The following is a 26,735-nucleotide window of genomic DNA, read 5'->3' as shown; positions in this document are numbered from 1 at the left end:
ACACTAAATACTTACTCTAATTTCTGCACTTACATTGTCATGGACAAATAATAAGGTCTCAGCTAGCACCAGGACACAGACTGAATGCTCTTAGAATGTTAAAACAGCATTAGCCATATGATGCAACTTCTAATCAGGTTTTTTTGGGAATCTGCAAATCTTAATATATTTGAGGTTTGATAAGTAATGTTGTAATTTTTAACTACTTACAAGCAGTTGTTACTTTGCTAGTGATTTTTGGGGCCGAGCTTCTGATGGAGATAATTAATTCTATATAATCCCTTTTTGCTTTTTTATGGTCCCTCAAAGAGGGCAAAGTTGTCACAACTTTGTGTATCTCTGTCGAAGGCAATGTCTACACTAGCAATTCAATATACCACATTATTGAAATTGCTTCAATTGTAAGCTTTGAAACAATTATGATATATCCGAAGATTTTAAATATGCACAGCATTAGCACAGATGTCAACAAATGTTGAACAGATTTTTCAAATCTTGGATATATTTGAATAGTTTTGACATGACTTCATTTATTTTGTTTGTTTCAAAACTAATCATGCATATTTTGTTCGTAGCAAATATGCATCAAAGAGTCAGATTGCTAATCTCAAAATAAATCTGGAAACACTCCACTCTGAGACTTGAAAACAGGCCCATGTTAATATAAATGAATTTCTTAAATATTTTAGTTATTACACTAAGTCCCCTGTGACAACATAAACTTAAAAATCACGCATTACTTTTAACAGTCAAATCTTTCCCTGATTTCTTACAACTGTTTTTGCCTAAGAATGACTCTTTGAGCACCATTTGGTATTTTCAAAATATACATTGAAGAACATTTGTGGGAGGGGCAGTTAAGAGAATTCTGATTAATAACATAAGTTCGTTTATTAAGGTAAGCTGTTGTCTTAGAAATATTTTTCCTTATTAATTTACTAGGTTAAATCATGAAAAAAAGATTACATACTAAGTGTTGCACAGTCTTTCTTTGTAAATGATGGTTGAACTGCCACTAAAATTGGCTTCTGACAAGATCGAAAGGTTTTATCACAACTGCAAGCAGCTGGAGATGCCTTTCTCTGAACTGTCATAATTATAAAATCTGAATCTTAGAATCCAGTTAAATTAAGTAAGATAAATGTTTCACATATTTGAAAATGCATGCTTATGGCAGATACCATTTTTGGTTTATGCATTTCACTTGGATGAATAGTACAAAATGCTAATTTCAAAGACACATTTTCAGTCATTACATCCTGTTTACTCTGATTGTTTTTACAGAGGTAATTCAGTGTATATAACATAATTTTAGTCTTCTTTTTTATATTTCTTTCTTTTTTTTATCCTTCTGTGCTCAAAACAGACAATGGTCGCAATGTCAAAGGTAATGTACGAACTCATCATCCGATGCTCAAAGTGCCCCTTTACTTGGCATGTTAACTTGCCTGCTGTATGCCCTGTTCAATGCAACATCATGCTGCCCTTAGCTAGTCCAGGTGCCTGGTGGAGACATCATGGCTTGATTTTGTTGGAGACATTGTTACTTTCTCAGCTGTGTCATCAAAATGATTAGGAACTCTTCTTTCCTGCAAGAAGTGTAAGGGTAGGTTGACAATGAACACCTCCTGGACATTTAAACCATTTGGAAAGAAACAAATATCGAGCTAAATATATTCCAGTGTGAAAGAGGCACATAAGCCTATTTCAGCCAAAAAAAAATTTTTTTGAGTGTAAGATTGAATAAAGTAATCAAAGTGCTACATGACAGTATCACTTCACTTGTTCCTCTTTTGTTTCCTTAAAACTAGTTTCACGTTCCTGGATGGCAGGGGGTATGGTTTTAAGCTTACTGTAGTAGTAAACTGTACATGCATGACAGTCATTTTCTATTTCTCTATATTACATTTCAGTCATTTTTAATTGTGTCCTATCTTAGTCTGAAATCACTGGCATGACCTGTAGCTACTGTAGGGTAATGTTTAAGTGGGCAATACCTCTGGATAAATCTGGATCTGACTAAAAACTTGAAATTCACCTCTGGTTTTTTCTACTGTATCATAGTAGATATAAGGAATCACAAAATACAGTAATCGTATTGTTCTCATCAAGTTGAAGACTTTGGGGTTTAGTCTTCTAACACAGGCCATGCATGCTGCTGTCAGTGTGCCTACGGTGACTCAAAATGACGCATTTTGTGCATGTGTGTTGCATGGACATGTCTCTACCAGTAACCATCTCTCCTTAAAATTCACTGTTTGGGCCTCTTCTGTATGTCACTGCTACTCTGATCGCGATGAAGTTTTGTATACTGATTCCTCAATTGCTTCCCTAAGTAAGTCAGAGCTGGTGACAGTTATGAATTAATAGCACTAGACGCTAAAGCTATTTTCTGGTCAGCCGCCCAGGGTGATTTGAAAAGAAGGGAAATCGGGCAGCTTCTCCCCATACCAATTTTATTTTGCAAGCACTTCAAAAAGGGCCTGTGCAGGTGACCTCCAATAGTGGGATGGTACTTCATCTACATGATTATTCTATCCTTGGCCTTTCTACTGTAATTTCTAAAAGGGAGCAAATCAGTGTCAGCTGTGACGGTGATTTGCGTTGATATAATTCAAGATATAATGTCAAGAAACAGAATACAGACACCTCTTGCCAACTCGCCTGTATGAAATATGACTGGCTTTAGCATTCAACAATTAGCAATTAATTATTAGACATTAATTTTCCAATGATCTTTTAAGTGCAGTGAGAAATGAATCTAATTTTTCTCAATAAATAGAAAACTGAGCTTGCTTATCTTCCAAACTAGCAGTTCACACAGTTGCCATTCAAACTACGTTAATCTTACTTTTCTCTCATAAATGAATCCATATAATCTCCAACCCTTTTCCCTCAACCCTCCATTTTTAACAGCAAGAGTCTTTGAATAAAAATGAATCATCAAAGTCAGAATTTGGGGTTAGGAAACTCTAAATCATTGTAGAAAGTTTTCACATGTTAATATTATGAAGTTAAACTCCCAAATTAGATTTTTTAAAAATGTGCAAATTTAATTTTAAAAGTAATGTAAATGTACCCTACAAAGTTTTCATTCTTTGTTCAGACTTTGTTCTTGAAACTATCAAAAAATATTCAAACGTCTGGCTCTTTAAGATTTTCACAAAACAGTTAATATACTAATTAGATATAGAACAATACATTAAGTGTGCTTTTAAAATTTTTTTGGTGTTGTTTCTAAACCACATTTAAATAAAAGGTTTAAAAAATAAAAGACAAATTTCTATACTTCTTTGTATATAAATGCATAATTACAGGTTTTTTTCAATATCTAAATCACCCCAAAATAATTTCTTTACCAAAATAAAATAAGTGATTTTGGCAGGCATTTGGAAGGACTTCAAGAACATCTGGTTTATTCCCCCCAGGCGAGGATGTTGGCTAAATCCCTGACACAAGTGGTAGAGGAATCTTTTATCTGCTGAGGATCCCATTCTCTAACTTTCTTGGGAAATCTGTTTTACTGCCTGTTACACAAAGAGGTAACCTGAATCCTTCTTGCTGAAACGCAATTTTCTTGCCCCCTTTATCTATCCTGAGTGGAAAGAGATACCAGCTTGATGTATCTTGATGTAATATCACAGTATAAAAACTGCAAATTGGTACTTTTCTTCTAAAATGGAATCATTTCCATTTAACGATCTTTCTTAGTATTAATTTTGTTTCCCTTGAATAAATTTCCTTGGCACTCTCTGACTCTTTGAAATGAGACTCCAGAGATCTAAGTGTAACCCCTTATCAAGTATTGAAAAAGTGAATTCAAATAAATTGTGTATGCTGCTTATATGTGTGTATGTACATAAAATTTTTTAACAATTTCTTTAATATTGTGAGTGGTGAATCTAATCCTATCTCGACTATGCATAAACTGATTTTCACCTCAAATTTAGTGGTTTCTCTGTCTATTCTGCTTTTCAAGTCATCCACAAAAATTAACCCCACTTACCCTACTTAGTAAATAGGTCATTAATATAACTTTACCCCTCTATTGCTTCCACCTCCTTATCATTTCAAGTGACTTTGCATCCCACTGACAATGGTATGTTCAGTTTCCATCTTGTCTATGAATCTGACGTGTGAATCAGAAACAAAACTATTTGCAAGATCTGTTACAGCCTTCACCTCCTCAAGCCACAAAACCTACCAGACTTACAAAGGCAATCAGCTTGTTTCTCCTAAGCTACACTGGCCGTTACCAAGGTTTGGCGATCTTACATGAATTTGCAAACTGATTTTCAGTGGTGATAGCTTTCTTCTGAAAATTGTGGGTCATGCACTGAAGGAGACAATATGAATATTGACTACAAATAATGTGATTACTTATCATCTTTCTATGTGTTAAACTGGTTGCCAGTGTTCTTTTACTGAATCCAATTATTAGACACTCATTTGCATTTTTTAACGTTAAGTCACTTCAGCAATTTATATTTTATTAAACTTTAGCCTAATAAACTCAGTGCCCTAAGAAATACTGTGTAAAGACCTGATGATTTGATAACAACCTTAATGTTTTTGCTTTCCTTCTCTTGTGTCCCATTTGATCCTCAAAAGCAGCGATCTTTTTTTTAAATTTTTTTATTGTTATGTTAATCCCCATACATTACATCATTAGTTTTAGAAGCAGCGATCTTTAAAAAAGAAAATAGCATTATTTTTTTTAAATTACCATATGTCCGTGGCTAGTTTTCCAGCACCATCTAAAAGAAAATATATTCTCTTTCAGCTTCTTGTAACTCATGATAAATTCAAATAGCCTCATCACAAAAATTTTAAATATCTTTAATCTAAAATCCTTCCCAGGTGTTGCTTTAGCCTCTGGCTTGATCTCTAAATTCAGGATATTTCTTTGTAGCTGGAACCTGGCCTACTTTATATTTAATCAGACACTTGTAATATATTAGAGCTTTATCTAGCTGTTGGTTACTCTACTTGGTCACCTGTTTTTCATCTCCTTCTAGTACACTGGAACGCTTAACCTGGTCATCCATTTCCCAAATGTTTCTCTAAAGAACATCAAGTCCCCCTATGTACTTTTGAGTTTTACATTCCCTTCTATTGAATCTATTATTTCCCTTTATTTCTGCCCATTTATTTTATTTATATTCATTTACTTTGTTTTTCAGGTTATTCTCCTTTCTTTCATTAGAGTCCTAAATCCCATCAGTTCATGATCACTCTCAGGGAGGCTGCCTTTCACCTTTAAATCCTCAACCAAGGCCTCTCTGAATATAGACCTAGGAGGTAGGAAACCCTGTATTCTGATTTCTAGTCCTTGATGCTTATTCCCCTTTGGCCTCATAGTCTGTCTGCTTAGGTTTACAATTAGTAAAATGAGAATATTGTGGATACCTATCTTAATTGAAGCGTTGGAAAATTTTTCACTAGAATTTAGATAGGTTTTAGAGGAACCTAAGCTAATGCTGATCATCTTGCAGTCTCAGACTTCTGCATATAAACATCTACTTCAAAATCAGTGGAAAAAAAGCATAATTACCTAGGTTATGCAGGATGAAATAGATTGTAAATGTCTTATCTAGGTAGCATGCATGGATTATTTTAAGGTTTTGCTGAATTCTTTAAATGTGTAGAGTTAAAAGAAAGCCTAGATTAAATCTCTGATATTAAGAACTGAAAAAAAAAAAAACACAGAATAGAGTAACAGTTCAGAAAGTTTAGCCACGAGTAAATATGAGAAGCTAAAATATGGACTCAATGACGTTATAATGTTCTGAGGGCAAATGTGAGTATGACATGTATTGACCAGTGGTTTCTCAGCCCTGTTAGACCCAATGTCCCCTTGTTTCTACAGTATTTTGTTATACTCATTTTACTATCCTGTAACAACATTTAGAGATAATTTAACCTATTTCTAAAAGATCAATATGATTCTTTAACCATAATGTAAAGGAGGAATACAAGAAAAGCCGTTTATAATAAAATGGTATTTTTCTCAATATGTTGATGTTCAGATATAACTACACTAGAAGATACAATGCAATGATCAGACATTTAAAAAAAATGGTTTTAAGAGCATTAAATTGTCTGGATAAGTACTGGATGACAAAGCAGGAGTATGGGTAGATAACAAAATAAAAACCACTGTTGGAATAAATAATAACAGATCAGAATTATTTATATATGAATTTTAAAAATAGGAAATAACCAAATTGAATTATGAAAAATACACCAAGATAAACTGGGGAGAAAATAAGGAAGTATAATATTCTCACAAATAAGCCAGCCCTTACCAGCCCAGTGTAATGTCAGCATGATTCCCTATGTGATAACATGTGATACTAATGAATTACACTGAAGAAAGAAATCCCACCAAATGTCAGAACATATATTCTTCTTCCAATACTTCAAAAAGCCCTTGCAGACCATATGTCTTCCTAAACAATGGGACTAGAAGATGTATTGACGCAAGAAATGGCAATCAAGACATCTAGGTGTTGGGGCAGATCTCTAGGGAGTTACTAAAGTGAGATTGAAAACCAACAGGCAATGTCAAGACAAATAATTCAAGTGTTTAGCTCTTATCCATAGTTTCCTTTAATTGCATCATGCATCATTTTGCATATATAGAGAACAATAATATGAAATATTTTTAAAAGAAATTTTATTAATTGTTTTCACTGTGATTCCAACAATTCTCTGCAAATTTAATCTTTGGTTCCAACACTGGCAAAAAAAAAAAAGACTCAAATCTGCTTGCTTACATATTTATTCATAACACGCAGACACAAACTATAACCTTATAACCTGAAGTCTGAAATTTCATTTTGGTAATTCAAATGCCACAAGTACCATAGCTCCAAGTAATACGATTTTCTAAAATGGCGAACAACTTTTGGTAAAGTTCCAAACCAAACAATGTAAAACTCTTTCACCTACATGGTAGTTGTAGCTCAGGAAAGCTCAATGTATATTAAAATCATGTTAAAAGTAAACTGTGCTCTTTAGATGTGACACAGGTTCAAGGCTCAGATCATTATAAATGGGCTTTCTTTCACCTACATGAATGCCCACTGAGAGATATGAGCCAGTTTTTTTGGTTTTTGTTTTTGTTTTTGTTTTTAAAGATTTATTTATTTATTTGAGAGAGCGAGAATGAGAGAGAGAGAGAGTACATGAGAGGGGGTAGGGTTAGAGGGAGAAGCAGGCTCCTCGCCGAGCAGGGAGCCCGATGCGGGACTCGATCCAGGGGCTCCAGGATCATGACCTGAGCCGAAGGCAGTCGCTCAATGAACTGAGCCACCCAGGCGCCCCGAGCCAGTTTTTTCAAGGTGAAAGAAGAGCCACCTCCCATCATTATGAGAAACAAAAGTGTCCCCACAAATGTCCCTAGGATGAAGTACTGTCATAGTTGAGACCTCTTGCTCATTGGTGTAGCCAATTCAGGGGAGTTTATTGGAACTGACCACAAGGACAATCAAAGTTTTATTTAACAGTGTTTGCCTGCCTTGACATCATAGATCATCCATGTTTTTGCCCGATTTTTTAAATAACTCTGTAGACAGAGAAATCCACCATCCATCCATTTCTACAGAAATCCACCACATAAAAGGATGATAAAGAGAATTCAAAGATGGGCATAAGGGTTTTAAACACAACTGTGTATCTGAGCTCAGCTTTCTCTAATCTCTTCTCAGTATACCTGTGTGTAATAAAAATACCTAATGAGTGAAAATATGACATTAGAATTGAGGAAAAGGCATTATCTAAGAAGTCTGAAGTCCTAGAATGTTTTACAAATTATAAATTTTGAGATATAGGCCTGGAATATAGCCATAGAATGATACAAAAAAGGAAACACTATGTAGGATATGTTACAATAATAAATCAATGGTGTGTGGTGGAGACTTGTAAAGATACCTAGAGGATGGAGTTTCTGTCAGACCTGTCTGGACTCTAGATTAATATGGTGCCACTTTTGGCTCATATTTCTCTCTTTGTCACATAAATAGAAAAGAGAATACGAATCTACATGCAAATGAGAGCATATTGGACAATAAATGCCCAAAGAGCTCAATGACATTTTTCACCTAGATGGACTTGATCATGATCATGGATAAAACTCAGGGGATGAATAGAAATGCGCCTCAGGGAACACAGTATCTGCCACATAGGTGAAAATTCTCTTAAAATCATTTCAAACTTTTATAATAACCTAACATGAACTTTCATAAATGAATATAGTATGAATTTTCTCCAAGTTAACTATGAACTAAGTGATGGATATTTTTTATTAGAGTTCTATTTGAGCCGAGTTGATTTATTATTGTGGTTCAAAATACACAACCTATAAATCTAATTTTCAGGTGTTTAGACCTTGTTTGGTGCATAAAGTGCTTTTTGACCCCTAAAATATATTCATTTTATTCTGAAAAACAACAACAAAAAATAGTATAAGGCAAAATTTGCTGACTAGCAAGTTCAGTCATGCAGTTTCTATGTTTTAAGCACTCTCTGAGGCAGCAAGATAACAGCTGGGTAACACTCGTGGGCTCAGGATTTCTATAAAATTCCTCCTGATGCCAATTTTTAAGAGCTATATAATGGTAAAAGTTGCAAAACCCATTGTACAAGAAACTCTTTGGAGCATTTCCTGACTTTCCATAAGCAACACACAGTAAGTTCATCTCAAGAATGTAGCTGGTCAGCGTATTCGTCCTGGACAAGGGAGCCAGGAGTCCTAAAACCTTGACCAATTGTTTTCATAAGGAAGAAATGAAATGTGAGAAGTGACCAGGTTTGGACAAACAGTACTAACTTCCAGCTATAAGATGAATAATTTCTGGGGATCCAAGGTATAGCATGATTAAAAAAAAAAAAGTAACCAGGTACTACCAACTCCAGCCCATTACCTAACTAAGTCATTTCAATTATAAATTATGTTTGTCAAAACATTCTTCTGGAATGGTTTTTATAGAGGTTCCCTCCCCCCCCCCCCCCAAAAAAGTCTTAACTTTAAATGAAAGGGGAAAAAAAGGAAAGATTTTTAAAACTTCACACAGGATTCTAGAGTTTTCAATAGAATACACACACATACACACAAAGACATTGGCCTTTCTTGATCTTACCTGAAATTCCTCCATCTGGGCTTGACTCTTCTAGAAGCTCGAACATCTCATGCAGGTGATAGAAGCATATAAAAAACTCAGCTGGCTTGTCACTTGTCATGGCCCACAGAGGGGAAGTAATACATATTGGAACTGGGTAGACGGCCCGTTCAGAAATTTCATGGCCAACAGGATTTTAACCATAGGCAAGTCCTTTCTTGAATAATCCCTGGATTATAAAAACACATTCTTGAGAAACCAATTTGGCCAATAATAGGCCAATAATAAGGAGTCGAGTTTTTGTTGTTTTTTTTTTTTTATTCCAGCCCTTAATGAAAGAAGTTAAGTAACAGCTAAAGATGCCATCTGCTTTCTGGGTACACACCTTGGACCCCATCTTACCCTCGGATACTCATGTGTCATTCCATTTGGCAGACAGTGACCCTAAACCTTGTGTTCAGGTATCAGCTGGCTGCATTTAGTCCTTCCCAAAGCAGGGTGACACTGGCTGTGGATCATTAGCGGGTCATTCAGGACCATCTCTTTCTTCTATTTCTCCTGACACTGCTTTTACAAATATTTTCCAATTTTTTTAGGGCCTTTTAATCATATCAAGTCAAGCCTCCTGGGATCCACGTCAGATTCTAATCTCAATAAATACAGCACCATTAACAAGATTCCACAGCTCACCCTGAATTTTTCGGATGTCAAAACTGAAAAAAAGAATGCATCCCCTCCTTCTTCAGATAAAACCATTATTGCACCCAAGGTTAAAGATCGAACACACAATGTGACAGAGAAAGTCACCCAGGTAGGATATGATTTTACTCTCAATTTTAACTATTTCTAAGGTTCTTCTCTGCACTATAAAACCTATGATTTTTCCTATAAATGACTATCAAAAGAGGTAAGCTATTTATTTGCACTCCAATTTATCTTGAGATGTTGGGTAACCCTCTAATGCAACAGATAAATAAAACTGTAGACTGTGATTTTATCTGTTAGAAGACTAAGCAAAAATGGGCTAACTTGGTATTGTTGTTCTCTTTGTTGCAGAGGTGGTTCACCTGCTATTCATCATGTTTGGACATTTATTGTTTTGCTGCCAACACCTGCATTATTAAAGCATGGTTTCTTAATACAATGGATGTGACTATTAAAACTTTAGGTGACTAATTGGGATTTACTCTAAACTATGGCCTCCTTTTTTGCATTTACTCTACTAAGTAGACTCAGATATAAGTCAGTTGGCTTGAGGAAAAGAGCTGAAATGATTAAAAGTCAGAGTAAATAATACATTTCACAGGAGCAATATTTTATTGTTTCCAAATAAATATTGCAATTTGAACTAGGGTAAAAATGTACTGTCTAGCAGGAGCCCTACTTTAAAGAATAGATAAAAATAATTTGTACTTATTATATCAAAATACCAACCTAAGCAATATCTAGCTTTTGCTTACAATGCATTTACATTGTTGGGAATTCATGACTTTAAAATTTGTGTCAAGGAAACAGTTCTTTTACAAACACTTTACTTGGTATATTTGTTTAGCAAATTTTTTCAAGAACTGTCACAATATAAAGGTAAACCTGGCCCCAATCTCTGTCCCAAGCCTTGAAGATTTTGAATTGATAAAGTTTTTTCTGTAATTATAATCACTACCAGCAGTACTAGAGTTGGTCTGTAAATAACCCATTATGAGCTGAAATAATTATGTGAAGACTGTGAGTCAGCTATAAATAGAACTGAGCCCTCTGTGTTTGAGATGAGCGATTATACATGCCATTACTCTACTATATATATATATATATATATATATTTATGTTTTATTTTTTAATTTAAATTCAATTAATTAACATATAATGTACTATTGGTTTCAGAGGTACAGATCAGTGGTTCACCCATCTTATATAACACCCAGTGCTCATTACCACACATACCCTCTCCAATGTCCATCACCCAGTTTTAGGTGTATATAGTAATGAGGCTTTCTACCATGCCATATTGAGAGCATCTCTAGTATATATTTTAATATTTATGTAGTAGTGAGGTTTTCTGTCCTTAGCATTTCACTTTTCTTAACTTAGTAAACTAGAAATGAAAAATAATTTATAATAATTATATTAATATTATAATTTATAAGGATTATTTATAATAATCCCATAACACAGAAATTAAGAGATTTCAGAAACTGCACAGAGGACTGATTGCAAATATTGGGGTCAGGACCCTGTCAGTAGCCTAAGTGAGTGAAGTTGCCAGGACAGCACAACAGTAGTGGAGAATATAGTGAAGTGTAGGGTGCAGGGCCCCTCGACAGCAGACGGTCACCATTCAGCTCGAGCCAGTTGTGGTCATGTAAGAATCTCTGATGAAGCTTTCCAAATGTTCAAATCTAAAAAAGAAACTGGAAATCCAGGATTTAAGATAAGCACTTACTTTCCAAAAGTTGGCAAACTAATTCAAAATGCTTTTTTAAGCCAAACAAGGCACACCTTAAAGTCTGTGGGCAGCCAAATGTGATCTCTGCAAACTTTCCTGCTCTTGGTTTACCATAGGGTCCACCCTATCCTGCCACGCTTAGCAGCTGCGCTGCGCTGGGACAGGGTGACACACACGTGGACCAGAGGTGGCGCCTGCTCTGGGGACTTTCTACTTTCTAAGCCTGGTGAGAGAGGAAACATTGCAAATAGCCATAATGAAATTATGCTAATAATGAATACAGGAACATACTTAGGGGGAAAGTGATTATGCTTTAAAAGGAGAATTTTCAGAGAAGAGAGAGAGATATGATGGGGCATTTCATCTAGATCCAGAAGGTTACGTATCACATTGAGTAGTAAGTGATGTTTAAGAGCACAAGTTAGAGTCACATGCACTTGTGATTTAACTTTGGCTAGGTCATTGATGGTATGCCATGGAGATGAGTGCCGTTTATTGTGCGACGTCCAGGCAAGTTTTAGCGACAAAACTTACTGCTCAGTGTTGACGTAAAAATTAAGTGGAGTGATGTGTGGAAATGTTCATCACAGTGCTAAGTATATAACATGCAATGCTAGTCATTATTCTGTTTAGTAATGTTTTGTATGACTTCTCTCTGCCCTCCTCACCATCTCTGCATTTTATCCCTACATCACCAGAACCTAGTAGAACACCTGGCAGAGTGGAGTTCATGAAATGTTTACTGAAAGAAGGGAGGAAGGAAGGGTGAAAAGGTGGAAGGGAAGAAGGAAGGAAGGAAGGAAAGAAGGGAGGGAGGGAGGAAGGAAGGAAGGAAGGAAAGAAGGAAGGGAAGAAGGAGGGAAGGAAGGAAGGGAGGGAGGGAGGGAAGGAAGGAAGGGAAGAAGGAAGGGAAGAAGGAGGGAAGGAAGGAAGGGAGGGAGGGAGGGAAGGAAGGAAGGAAAGAAGGGAGGGAGGGAGGAAGGAAGGGAGGGAGGGAGGGAGGAAGGAAGAAAGGAAAGGAGGGAGGGAGGGAGGGGAAGTTGGTGAAAAGGGAAGGCGTGAGAATCCCAGGCAGAGAAAACAGCAAGAAGAAAGTTGTGGAGGCACAAAAGTCCATATGTCTTCTGAGAACAGGTATTTTCCTGGCCCAGGGAGAGGCTAGGCTGGGCAGGGACTTGTGAGAGGTGCAACTTTCCCCTCTAGATGGTTCTTCACTCCCTTTTCACAAAAGTGCCTTGGGAGTCTAAGTAAAGTGTGACAGCTACCGTCAAACACTTGGCATCCTTTTAAGGTCTCATGCTTTCTTTTTAAATTCCTCTTTTAAGGGCGCCTGGGTGGGGCGCCTGGGTGGCTCAGATGGTTAAGCGTCTGCCTTCGGCTCAGGTCATGATCCCAGGGTACTGGGATCGAGTCCCGCATCGGGCTCTCTGCTCCTTGGGAGCCTGCTTCTCCCTCTGCCTCTCTCTCTCTGTCTCTCATGAATAAATAAATAAAATCTTTAAAAAAAAAAAAAAAAAAGGGCGCCTGGGTGGCTCAGATGGTTAAGGGCGCCTGGGTGGCTAGGTCGGTTAAGTGTCTGCCTTCAGCTCAGGTCATTGATCCCAAGGCCCTGGGACTGAACCCCATGTCAGGCTTCCGGCACATCAGGGAGTCTACTTCTTCCTCTGCCCCTGCCCCCACTCATGTTCTCTTTCTCTCTCTCTCTCATTCTCTCTCTCTCAATAAATAAAATAAAAAGCCCCCTTTATATTTACTTTCATAATAACACAGTATTTGTTTTAACATTTTAAAAAATGTTTTAAATTACTTACCACTGAGGTAATCCCAAGCCCTCAAAAAAACCCCATCACTTTCCTACAGCTTTTTATACTTTACCCTAATAGTATAGTGCCCCTCCCACAGACTCCAAAGGACCCTAATTGAAAAACAATGCACCCTAAAGATGTTGGAAGATTTGAATTGGATCCTGTTTTATAAAAGATCACTCTTTTTTTAACAATGTGAAAAATCCAGTGATAAGGAGATCGTGGTGACAGAACACTTAAGTGGCTATGGTTCTGGCCAGAAATGATGAGGGACTGAAAAAAGGCTGGGACCAAGTACTAGAAAGAAGAGGTGGTAGGAACGCTCCATCTTCCTTTTAGTGCCATCTATAGCTCTTAGTAACAAACCTGCAAACTGCCTACACGTAAAACCAAACAAGGTAGAGATTGAATATTGGGAAATTCCTCTTGTAGACATTGCCTCTGGAAATTTTGTTTAAATACGTGAAAGCAGGACTAGCCTCACTTAATGTTTGTGAAGTTTCCTCATCATAACTATCTCTGGAATTTCCATATTCACAACATATAACATCAGTGTCCTCTAGTCACTAAAAAAACTTGGTAATAACCCAAAGATTTTACTATTCCCTTTGTTAGGCTTGTATGGAAATTCTCCTTGTTGAGATATTGTCACTGTATTTCTGTAGGCAGCCAGCAGTATTTTCTTTATCTAATGTTCTTGTTTCATTCCCCTAATAAATTTGTATGGTAACCCATTCTTCAAAAGAAATCAGGGTTTTGTTCATAGATCATTCAATAGTGAATTTTAAACACTCCTCTGAGCACAACAATAGAGCAGACATCAAGAAAAAAGGCATAAAATGAAAGGAACAATTAATTTCTGTTCATGTTATGCTCTATCAGTGTTTGGATCTTATCTCTATTATACATTGGTTAATCACTTATTAGCCCAATTGTTATTTCTTCCCCAGCTACAGTGAGCTTCTGCAGAGTAGGGGTGATGTTATTCATTCATTCATTCGTTCGTTCATGCATTCATGTATTTGTTTATTCACTCAACAAGCATTTATAAAGAGCTAGTATATACAGTGATAAGTTCTGGGAATTCATATGAAAAGGCAAATACTGTGCCTTTGCGAAGTGAGAGAGACAGACAAGCACAGTCCATAAGCATTAGGATGCAGTGTGAAGGATTATACTACAGGTAAACAGAGTACAGGCATTACTGGAAGAAGAAACCTTACCTATATTGGGAGTTTGGGATGGTGGTTGGGGAATACAAACTCTTTGACAAGTTTTGAAGCTTGAGAAGTTTCAAGGTTAGGAATTAGAATCTGGAATGGGGCACATTTGGGGAACTGTGAGTACCAGAGAAAGAATGAAATGTAAGGTGTTTGTATCACTAGAACCTACCATAATACACAACGCATAAGAAGAATCTTAAAAGGTTTGGAAATGGACCATTGAAGACATTGAAGAGAATTAAGCAAGAGTAAGTCTGTTGGTCAGAAATCCCCAAAGTAGATGCTTCCAAATTCTCCCCATAGGCAAGATTCTGATTCTGGCTGTTGTTTCAGGTCCAGAGACTCTTTTCATTGGCTGGTCTTATAGACCCAGACTTCTGGAATGCATCAGCCGTTCATGTCATATTCCATATGACCTTCTCTATTAATTGGAGAAAATAGAAAATAACTCTCAGAAGGTGTGGATTTTTTTTTAACTACAATCTAGCTGGTACAGGCTGATGTATAATAGGGTTCCTCCTCAGAAGACAGGGCCTTCATTGGCTAATTCCTACCAAATTCCAGTGGAGTGGTGGAGAGAGAACAATGAATTGGAAGAAAAGTTGGGTGGGTGGAGAATAAAGATCTGCTTTTACCATGCATTTGTGGTTCTCAGTTGAGGATCTAATTCTTGGCTATATCTACCCCCTTTTAAATAAAAGTAAACTGAACTTTTGCACTCTTGTATGATTTCATTATTCCTGAGGCTAATTCTACTAGTTCAAATGTTATGTTAATTTTTAGGATAAAATGTATTATTTGTTGTCATGTTCAGCTTTTACAAATTTGGTATTAGATCACTCTCCCTGCATATGCATAAGCATATCAGGAAGATTTAAGAAGGCACCGTGGGGGCACCTGGGTGGTTCAGATGGTTAAGCGTCTGCCTTTGGCACAGGTCATGATCCCAGGGTCCTGGGATCGAGTCCCACATCGGGCTCCCTGCTCAGTGGGGAGCCTGCTTCTCCCTCTGCCTCTCTGTCTCTGATGAATAAATAAATCTTAAAAAAAAAAAAAAGAAGGCACCGTGGGTTCCAAATATTTATCGTCCAGTCTCATGAGACTGTATCAATGAGTCAATGCCATAACAGAATGTAACAGAAGCCCAACTGGAACCATTACTTACTGGGTCACATAACCAAAAAGTGCAAGGACAGATCTGCTGTGGGCCATGGCTGCTGTGTTCATTGTTTGAACAGGTGATGACATTCTTGCCATCTCAGCCACGCTTTTTTCTATATTAACTTTACTCCACATCTTACAGAAGCAAGGATCTCAGTCTCAACTCACATAATGCTCACAGTTGGTAATCGAATGAGAAGGGCCTTCTGTCCTCTGGTGTCCATTACCTTCCTGAGGATTCTACTTTCCAACATGGCCCTGTGCTCATCCTTGTGGTCTAAGAAGCATAGCCCCCTGGCCAATGACCCTATCAGAAAAATGCAGTGGGGGAGGGGAGGCTCTAAAGAAGGAAAACAAAATAAGTGGCCCATTGCAAAGATGAAGATAGGAATTCAAGCTAAACATCAGTCTCTCTCTCTCTCTCTCTCAAACACACACACACACACACAAACACACACACACCATAATGCGTTATGCATTATGTGCTGGATAGGCACTAGAAACACAAAGGTATAAAAACTAGTACCAGTACTCAAGGGGTAATAAACTAGTTGCAGAAACACTATATAATAATGTATAATAATAGCATTTATAAGTACTAATATAATAAATGTTACAAGATTGTGAAACTAAAAGTAGCTCACATTTCTTTTAGACTCAGTACTGGTCAGATTACGATCAAATAATTCTACAACTTATTGCATGAGTACTTAAGAAGAATGAATGTCTGATGAATATAATAGAAATCTGTAGAGTGATCATCAGAAAATAACACATATGAAGGGTCCTAAATGAACCAGGAAACTTTAATTTGGTGAAAAGATGTTGGGGAAAGGAATTACTGCTAGTTCACAGTATAATTTTTCCATAGCTTCACTATTAAGAAAATAAGTTTTAGGAGAAATCGGAGACTTAGGTCACAAGAAAGAAAACTCTGAATGTTTAAAAGGCCATATAATCCTGAAATCCACATAGAACTCTAAAGCCAGAATAGATTCCCATTATTTAGGATTCATTTAAGTGTATTATTGGCATGAAAATAGACTTACGATAGTTTTAATAATAGCTGACATTGATTGAGCATTCACAACGTGCCAGGCTCTATGCTAAGTGGTTTAATGGATTATCAGTTTGAATCCACATAACAGTCCTTCCTTTGAGTTGGTACTATTATTAACATCTCCATCTCATAGAGGAGGAATCAAGCTTAGAGAGAGGAAACAACTTGCCCAGGTCACATAAGGAAGTGGTGGAAGTAGCCTTCAAAGTGAGATCATGTGACCCCAAGCTTCAAGTTCTTTATCTCTAAAGTATACCCTCTCTATGAGTCTGTATTGGTTTCCTATATGCCCACTAGGTCTACTCAGAAGTTAGGACGGCGTTTAGACATACCTGTAACATTGGGATGTTTAGTCAAAATCTTAATCTGAAAGTTTAGTGGCAATTTACCAGAAAAGTGAGTCCACAGAAATAGGAAAGAGGATATGGTAGATTTTCTCTAGAACTCCTCAAACTCCTCAAAAAGCAGAAGAAAACAATCTTTAACAGGGGAGCTTCATTTCAGCATTATCTTTTGTGTAAATTTATATCCTGTTTTTCTTATGCTAATTTTATATTAGGATAAAAGATTTTGGTTTTTGTTGGTGGCATGCCACTCAGTTGCAGGAAAAGCAAAATTACACTGGTAGTACTGACATAAAGAAGAGCTCAAAGATTATGGCTTTTTATTTTCCACTGAATTTTGTCCATTACGAATATGCTCATTATCTCTTCATGTTTTTCAATGGCTCTAAACTTATATTTACTTTTGACAGAAACCCAAAACAATGTTTATAATTCAGGACTTGTTTAGAAATGGAGATTGACTTATAATGGAGAGAGAGTATTGATTTTATTAGCTAATGTTTAAAATTATAAATGTGTACAATTTTTGTATATCAATTAGCCTCAATAAAAACCAAAAATAATAATTTATCATTTCAGGCTTAATAGTACAAAATTTCTTAACACTTTCTGTGGTTTCTCTCATATTGGATAAATTTAATCCTAAACTTTCTTAAATGACAATGTTAAAAAATATCTTTCTGACGCAATTACAAATTAAAAGTGGTTTTATATATAGCAACAGTTTCATTAATAATGCCATTGTAATTCTAACTCCAGTTCAGATTCTGACACCAGCTGGATATCCTACAATTCAATCCAATTACGACACTACCTACCTGGGAGATAGCACCAGATTTCACAAGTTAAGAGCTCAGTCCCACAAAACTCCCCCCTCACTTTGCACGCCAGCCACAAGACCCCTGTGCCTCTGACTGACTGGCTGGCTACAGACTGGAGGTTCCCATGACCTGTTCCCTGGACTTGACTAATTTGTTAGAGCAGTTACAGAACTTAGAGAAACATTTACTTATGTTTACCAGCTTATTTTAGGAGGATATAACTCAGGAACAGCCAGATGGAAGAGTTGCATAGGGCAAGGTATGGAAAAGGGGGTGGAGAGCTTTCAGGCCCTCTCCTGGTCCCATCCTTTTGGGTTTTATGGAGGCTTCATTACATGGGTATAATTGATTAACTCACTGGCTACTGGCTATAGATTCAACCTTCAACCCCTTTCCCCACCAGAGGTAGGGGCTGGGACTGAAAGTTCCAACAATCTAGTCACATGGTTCGTTCCACTGATGATCAGCCCCCATCCACAGATGACCTGAGGTGACTTAGTGTCTTTCCAGAGTTACCCCATTAACAACAAAGACGTTTGTCACTCTCTTCACTTAGAACAATCAAGGGTTTAAGAGCTCTGTGTCAGGAACATGAAGAACAAATATTATGTTTATTATAAACCATAATATCATAGTCATGAATTAAAAATTACATTTAATTTAAAAGTCTATATTCGATGGTTATTTTTATAAAGCCTCACTGATGCTTCACTCATGAAATTACAAAAACAAAATTCACAATACTTCTACAGTATGTTTTAAATGTTTTCCTAAACTTCATTTCTTGCCTAAACTAATATAAAATCATGCAAACCTCAATAAAACTGTATGGAGCATCTTGAACTGCCAGAAGTAGTAATAATCACAAAATTCCAAATTAAATTTGAAATGTAATGCAGGAGTCCAAAAGTGCCTCTGAACACTTCCAATTAAATACGACGTTAGTTTTGCATTCATTGTCTTATTATTATTTATAGAATACCATCAAACCTGGCACAGCAAAACAGAAATCCCCATTTAGTGTTTTCCCCATATGTTGGGTTTGATCTATGTCTATACATGCAAATTGAAATGAAAAATATATGTGGATGCTACAAGTAGGAATAAAGCACATTCATCAAGATAATTATGGAGTCAATATTTGTGAGTGCTTACCAACTGTAAGTCAAAGCTTTATGTACAATAGTGATGCAAAAATGTGTAGGTCAAGGACCTTTTATTGAATACAAAGCTTTGATCTGAGATTCTGGATTATGTTATCTAGTTTTCTCTGGGCAAATAAATATATTCTAAGATTGTAAGTTATGATGAGGAAAAGATAAAAAGACATTTAAGTAGCAATTGACTACTACAAGCATGTTGTTTGCTATTAAATCTAAAATAAAGATATGCATTATTTTGAAAAAGGAAATATGTGATTTTTAAAAAGCAACAAATAATTTTTGTCTATTTTCACTAAATACTATATGCATATCAAAATTGATTAATATTTGCTGACGTATTCTAAATTAAAGTACAGTTTTATTTCAGTTTAAAACACCTTAATTAGCTCAAAAGTCATACTTCTCTGTACTCTAGATGATGAAAGAATAGCATCCTTATGAAACCCTAGTAGCAACTAAGAGCCATAGCTTGTGGGGCAAGCATTTATGTATAATTGCTTTAAAAAAAAAAAACCTGTTTGGTTTTGTATATTCATCACATATTTTTAAATGAAGGAAGGAGAAAATATTGCCTCCTTTAAAAGTTTTGTCAGCCAAAGAAATCAGGTTGGAAATAGATGCTTGAAGAAAAGAAGTAAAATACCAGTGGTCAGAAGAAACAGGTAAAAATAATTTGGCTCAGCATACATAGTGATAGCCTGGTTGCTATGGCAACAGAGACACAGGAAGATTGTGGATATCTGTTGCCAAGATGTTTCATTTTTATTCCCCCCAGTTATTGTGAGCCTTGGGTTAAACTCGGACCCAGAGACAGAAAGGAAGTTTTGGAGGGAGAGTTTCTGGGCTCATTTGCCCTCAAGTCCTAGGGGTTGGGACAAACACAGTTCAGAGTGGGTTGCCTAATGAGAGTAGGCAAAAGGAGTAAATTTTTCATGTTTCACAGGATGAGAATCAGGCAAAGGATTTTTATCAGCTATGGAAATTCCAGAGCAGACATGGCATTTTCACATACCCAGCCAGCCTAAGGTTTTGTAATGTTAAGTAGCTGTGAACTGTCCCTAGACTCAGGAAATGAATTCAACCATGGAATCTTATTTAAAAAGAAATCCCAAGTAAGACAGTAAGAATAAAATAAAATAAAATAAAATAAAATAAAATAAAATAAAATAAAATAAAATAAAATAAAATAAAATCGTCTCATTGGTTTTCTGGGTGATGAAATTGTGGGTAATATATTTTCCCCTCTAGCTCTATTTCTCTGTATTGTGGAAATCACATTTATAATGGAAACTATGTAGTTAGATAATAAACCCTCTAAAACTCAATTGCTTTAAAAGAGTTCATTAAAAAACAGTTAATCTTCGTAGAATTTTAATATTCAAAGGAAACTTAGATAACATCTTCCCTAGGTTTTTTTTCAAAACTTCCTGATCAATGGAGTCATCTGGAACACTTCTCTCTCTCTCTCTCCCCTCCTTCGCCAATGCACACACTCTCTGGAAATTCAGTAAATTTCAGTGGAGTCTGAGGATTCTGAGTTTTCAACAATCTCCCTTCCATTTGCAACCTCTATTCCAACATTTTTAAGATCAGGCAAATTTGGAAAATATGGATATAGCCCGATCCTTTCATTATGCCGCTAAAGAAACTGAGATGAGAACCCAAGTACAGAGTTAGGCTTTATACTTCTTCATTGTTATTGTATGTCTGTCTCTTTCTGTAGATTTCTGAATAAGATAAAAACATGTTAATTCTTTTTGTTTTAAACATACAATATTCTTTATTGTAAATTCCACTCTTGTATCCATGACTTCATAGATGGAGTTGTGTCCCAACTCCAGGGGTATCTCCAGTATGAATTTTGGTTGGTATTTTTATTTATATTTTTGAGTAAGACAAAAATGAAACATTGAGGTTATGTTGAGACTTCACTCGTTCCTCAATGACTTGACAAACTTCTTTGCTGAATCTGACAATAGTTTTCAACATCTGGGGGGATATTTTCTCCATTTTGTGTGCTATTCACAATGTAACAGACGTGACATTTTTAAATTTAATCTGTGTTATTAACATTTTCTCCATCATCTTCTTAAATCTAGACAATCAACAAAGCCTGATATGTAGCGTTTGCCAATTTCTGTGGTATAAATACTCCTACCAAGCCCAAACTCAAAATACCAACTTGGTATCTATATGAGTTGGGAAGAGAAACACAAGTAGTAGCCAATCCTTATATAGAACTTCCACTATACAGATACAATAAATGTAAATAAGCTCGAGAGCACATAATAGTAAAATGTAGAAAATAGTCAGGAACCTGAAACTAATGGAACATTGTGTGTCAACTGTACTCAATAAAAATAAAATTCCTACAAACTAAAAAAAGAAGCAGAAAAAAAATAATCAGGAAGTAATGAGTTTTGAATATTACCTCTGTTTTTTTTTTAATTTTATTTTATTTAAATATTACCTCTGTTTTTAAATATAATTTATTTGTGAGTTTACGTAATTTCTGATAATTGCTGTGGTGCAAGAGCCCACAATGTTTCTGAAAAACAAAAATTCGGCTTTCCCAAATCATCGAACCACACCAATGGGTACGGGTGACAGCCAGACTGCAGTGGGATGTGACCTTCCTGAGCAGCCTGTTAGCACAGCCAGCAATGTCCACCTTCCTTGGCTCCGGCACAATCTGCCCCCCTTATTTACTTGCAATTCATATTGGAGAAACAGACTTCCTTTCATAGGGAAACTAGTGATTCCAGGAGAACCTACTGCCATTTTCACTTACTGTGCAAACCCTCTAAGAAACAACCTCCATGTAAATTTGTTTGCCTATGCTGGAGACCTCCAAAGTGTCTTCAGAATACTGGTCTCACAAGTATTTCCCAGAAGAAAAGTTTTCTTATTCAAATACCACTGCCACCTTTCCCCAACCCCATATTAACATGGCAAATTAGCCCATTAGAAGTTTTCAGAAGTCCGAAATTAAAGAAACCTGTACAACTTTGCTTTACCCAATATTTTTTTGATGAGTATTTGCTTGATGGATATTTACTTGACCCAATATTTCATATATTTTGATGACTGAACCTGGGTTGGTTTTGGTTTGGGGGTTTTTTTGTTTGTTTGTTTGTTTTATTTTTAGGTGATCTTCACACCCAACATGGGACTCAAACTTACAACCCTGAAATCAAGAGTCGCATGCTTGACTGGCTGAACCTGCCAGGCACCCTGTCAGAACCCATTTTTAATTGTCTGTTTGTATATAATACCTATTGATATTCTGAGCAATTCATATCTGAGGGGAGATTCTATAGGAAATACCAGCCTAGATAAGAGGCTTTTTCATGGATAACTATGAGCACTGTAGTTCAACTCAAACATGGATGTGTTAGAAATCTTAAAACTTTTAAAAGAAACAAGGTTGAGAGAGGCATGAGAGAATAGTGGTGGGAAGGTGGTGGTACATAACAAGTACATTTTTCTTCCTTGTTTTAATGAAGTCAACTTAGGTTTCTTTTCCAACCATGTCCCAAATATAGAACTCAGCTTAGTGGGGCTGGAGAAAATACCAACTATATTCCTTTTTCTGTTTTAAATATATTTGCAAATACACCTGTATTTTGAAGCCTACTTCTTTAGAATCACTTGGGTAGAAATGGAAAAATGTGAAATGCAGGATCGTGAAGAAGAGCCTTAAAAAGTGTCATTCTTTCTTCTGAGACTACCATAGTTAAGGCTGACCTGCTGTATTGTAGTAGCCATATTGTTGGGAATGGAGAACCTGCTTTTTCTGCCCCTTGTCCAGGATCCAGAGGTTGGTGGTACTAAGGATATCACTTTAAATCATGGGGACAGAGATGAGGTGTCCTGTGATAAGAGGTGAATCAAGTCACATCCACATGCTGTTTTCTATACTTCCTTGGCTCCTCTATGTCATTTTGGTCTCAGTTCTCCTTTCCAGATGTAGCAAAAAAAATTTTAAAAATGGTCTGCTGCTAGTTCCTGGTGCTGTTGGTCCATCTTGCATTTGAAGTGAAGAATCAAGCTGACAAATCTCCATACTATTCCTAGGAACACAGTCTTCATTTTCAGGTCATGGCGACAGTGCTAGGTAAAATTGAGTGAAGGAAGTCAAAAGAAAAAAAGAATGTAATGGAGAAAAATATTCTAATACTATTTCTTGGTTGACTGGCAGCTGTCAATTGAGCTGTACTATCCTGTTTCAGGTGATAAGCTGTCATTTGTAAATTGTGCCCATAGCTATATCCATTATTCATGGCTTGGTATTGGAGAACACTGATTTCAAGCCCCTAAATTTTCCCACCTGCAGGCACCCGAATTACTTCCAAAACTAATTGTTATATTACCTCTCATGTCCTTGCATCTTTTTTCTGCCATCGTCAGATCCTACCAACCCACTTTGTGTCTCAGGTGAAGACAGATTCCTCCTCTCCCTTTCCTATATTTCCTTCCACAGAAATGAATGCATAAATCCTGATGGACAAAGTACTTTAGTTCTAGTAAATGGACAACTGCAAGCAAGAGATTTCAGTATACGGTTAACTGGGAAAAAAAAAAAAAAAAGGTATTTTCCAAAGAACAAGTATTACTGTCCACTCTGTACAATCTATTACTTGAAAGTGGGTAAAAACTAAGGCATTAACTTTCTGGATATTCAAAAGAGAAATCATTACCATATTTTTACATATTAAAATTATTTCATATTATTTATATGATAAATTAAAACAACCCCTCAGCTTAGACTTCTGATTAGCCACTTTAAGATTTTGAATATGTTTCTTACACAGATTCTCTCACATTTATCTGCATTTTGAAACCAAATTCGTCCTTTAGAATCAGAGGGGAAAACAATTGTTGCACAGGGAAATTGAAGGAATCTTGCCTTCAGCAAGACAGTTTTGTTCCATCCTGAATCTTCAAACCCTCCCCCCCCCCTTTTCTTTTAAGTTCGGGGAAAACATCAGAGACATAGGTTCCTTTGTTCCTATTTCCATGATGCAAACTTCACTGGCATATCAAACTGCCGATAAAGCGTTATCACACATTGAATGGCTAGATTGAGGTACATCCTGACAGTGGTGGTCTTTGTGATTTCTTCACCGTGTTATTGCTATAGCAATAAAGAAAAAAAGGATGTAATACAGAGGAATACTCTAGTGCTATTTTGGAGGAAATCTCCTTTACAAAATATAATTGTTCCAATAGTTTTGAAACTTGTGCTCCTTAGAGTACTAGGTGCCAATAAGCAGGATGGGCCCAAAGGGATAGAGCTCTGGACCGCCACAGTATGACCAGGTTGGCCAGATCAACTTCGTTCTAAATGGCTTTATATATTGACTTTCACTTAAGGTTTCATATATGTGTGTATGTTTTGAGAAACTTGAAAGGGTCAGACACTATGCTCTTGTTCTGCTATTTATTTTGTGCTTTCCTTTATCGAAATCACTTTGACTTTTTCATTGATTCTAATCAAGACTTCATTTTTATCGAGAATTTTGAGTTAAGTGAATTAACCAGAGTCCCACAAATTGTTAACTGCATACTCAAGACTAGTACCTTCATTTCTGGACTTGGGAGTCCGGGATTTTTTCCACTTGGCATGCCCATTTGAGAGCAGGACCATTTTAATTCCTGTATTTCCTCCTTTTCACCTAATCTGGCAGATCCCATCAACTCATCCAACTCCTTCTAACTCCAGTCCTCTTCTTTACAAGATAAAAAGTTTAAGAAGCACAAATAGTCACTACCAAATGTGAGTCTTCATAACTAGTTAAAACCAAGTAAGCAAACAGGCTACTTTTTTGAAGATGAATATTCTACTACCTGCCTCAAGAATAAGACAGAAAATTAACTTTGTGGAAAAGCAAACAACTTTCTTTAACACAGTCACTAAAATTTAGACTGTTATTACTAATTTGTTCTGAGAATATTCTCAGAAAAAAAAAAATCTGATGCTACTTTTGTGCCAACAGGTTCAAATGTAGAATTGATACTGTCAGGAAGAGACAATATACAGGAACATATAAAAGGCAACAAAGAAAACAGTGAACTTCTGTTCCTTAAGAAATTATTTTTATCGTTGAAAAATAAGATTCCCAAATGTGGTCAAGAACAGTAGTTCCACATTGCGGAATCCCTCTTTCACTATATGTAAAATTGAAATCTATATCAAGCTAGATAGCAATATACAGAAATATATGCCTCGTGGAGGGGCAAGGTGGATAACCTAAAACTTGAATTAACCAGTATGGCTTCTTATCTATAGTATTTGAAGAGGTTATAATGTAAATTTTTTTAATTATTGGTTTTAAAGTAAGACTTTTAAAAATACAGTCCATGTTTTAACACATGCACCTCTGTTTCCTACCCATATAGAATATCAAATTAGCTATTTTAAAATTTATGAAATTCGAGAATGGAATTTGAGAGCATATTAAAATGAGAAATATACCTTGTTATTTGTTCTGCATCCTATTTTTATTTCCATAGCTTATGAAGAGTTAATGCCTTATTAATAGGATAGAAGTACTTCCCCATCCTCAACCCTTGAGAACAAACCCCGAACACAACTACCGGTGCATAACAGTTCCAAGAATTTTCAGTTACAACATGTGAAAATTAACCTGCTAATAGCTGGAATATATTTATATTCGGTTGGCACTTGACATTCACTTTGTGCTCCAGGAAACTTTAAGAATAGATTTTGAAGTTTGTGGGGAAACATTCATTTTGATGTAGTTATCCAGTAGAGGAAGGAGAGATTCCTGATTAATCTATAAAGGTTAGGATAACTTGCTTCTGGAACATTTTCAATTCCCCAAGCTTCTGTAGCTGCGGAAAGAAGCAGACATCAATAACCTCATTCTCTTCTCTTGCTTTGGCTAATGCTTCACCTGAGTGACCTACCACACACCTTGATTCTGGCTCAACCAGTGAGTTCCGTGTAGCTATTTAAAAGTACTGACATTGTTTGAAACAGTTGTTCCCAACATTGTCTTAGAGAGAAAACTTTGGAATTTTAACGAGTTAATTCCTTTTTTGCACTATCACCCACATGAACTCACTTCAGTATATCCTTTGGAATTGACTCCTCTCATCTGTCTGGAAAGTACACACACACACACACACACACACTGCAGAAGACATTTGAATATTTCTTCTCCTCAAAGCACTCACACTGTACACACTTTCCCCATACTTGTCACTTGTATTCATGCTCCTCACCAGCATGTACTGTCTTTCCTGGGCTAACAGTCTCCTTATGTTTCCACTTTTCCCACTTATGACAAGACCTGGAGGTTTGCTGGCAGTGATCCCTAGACTTGCAATATTGTCATCCTCTTCTCTATGTATCAAGTCCTACCCATTTCTGAATTCTGTAGCATTGCCAGGTAAATTTGTCAGCCTTCACAGCCTGTGTTGACCTCTCCTATCCTTAAGCTCTAAGGCACTTGGTCTATTTTCATAAAACTAAACCATTTATTTTCAGGCTCTTTTGTTTATCTTGGTAGATAGATGATAGATAGATAGATAGATAGATAGATAGATAGATAGATAGATAGATAG

The 26,735-nt window shown here is 36.3% G+C and overlaps 1 protein-coding gene across 1 annotated transcript in view; it reads left to right on the top strand.

Moving 5' to 3' along the window:
- The window catches only part of KCNH7 (potassium voltage-gated channel subfamily H member 7), a 471,825-nt gene that overhangs the window by 347,924 nt on the left and 97,166 nt on the right, over positions 1-26,735 (top strand). The window contains 2 exon segments of the mRNA XM_021702769.1: positions 1,367-1,387; positions 9,719-9,933. Coding sequence (XP_021558444.1) covers positions 1,367-1,387; positions 9,719-9,933 — 236 coding nt within the window.

Source organism: Neomonachus schauinslandi, chromosome 3 (assembly GCF_002201575.2).
Source record: "Neomonachus schauinslandi chromosome 3, ASM220157v2, whole genome shotgun sequence".
NCBI classification, from domain to species: Eukaryota; Metazoa; Chordata; class Mammalia; order Carnivora; family Phocidae; genus Neomonachus; species Neomonachus schauinslandi.
This window is presented reverse-complemented; position numbering and strand designations above follow the sequence as displayed.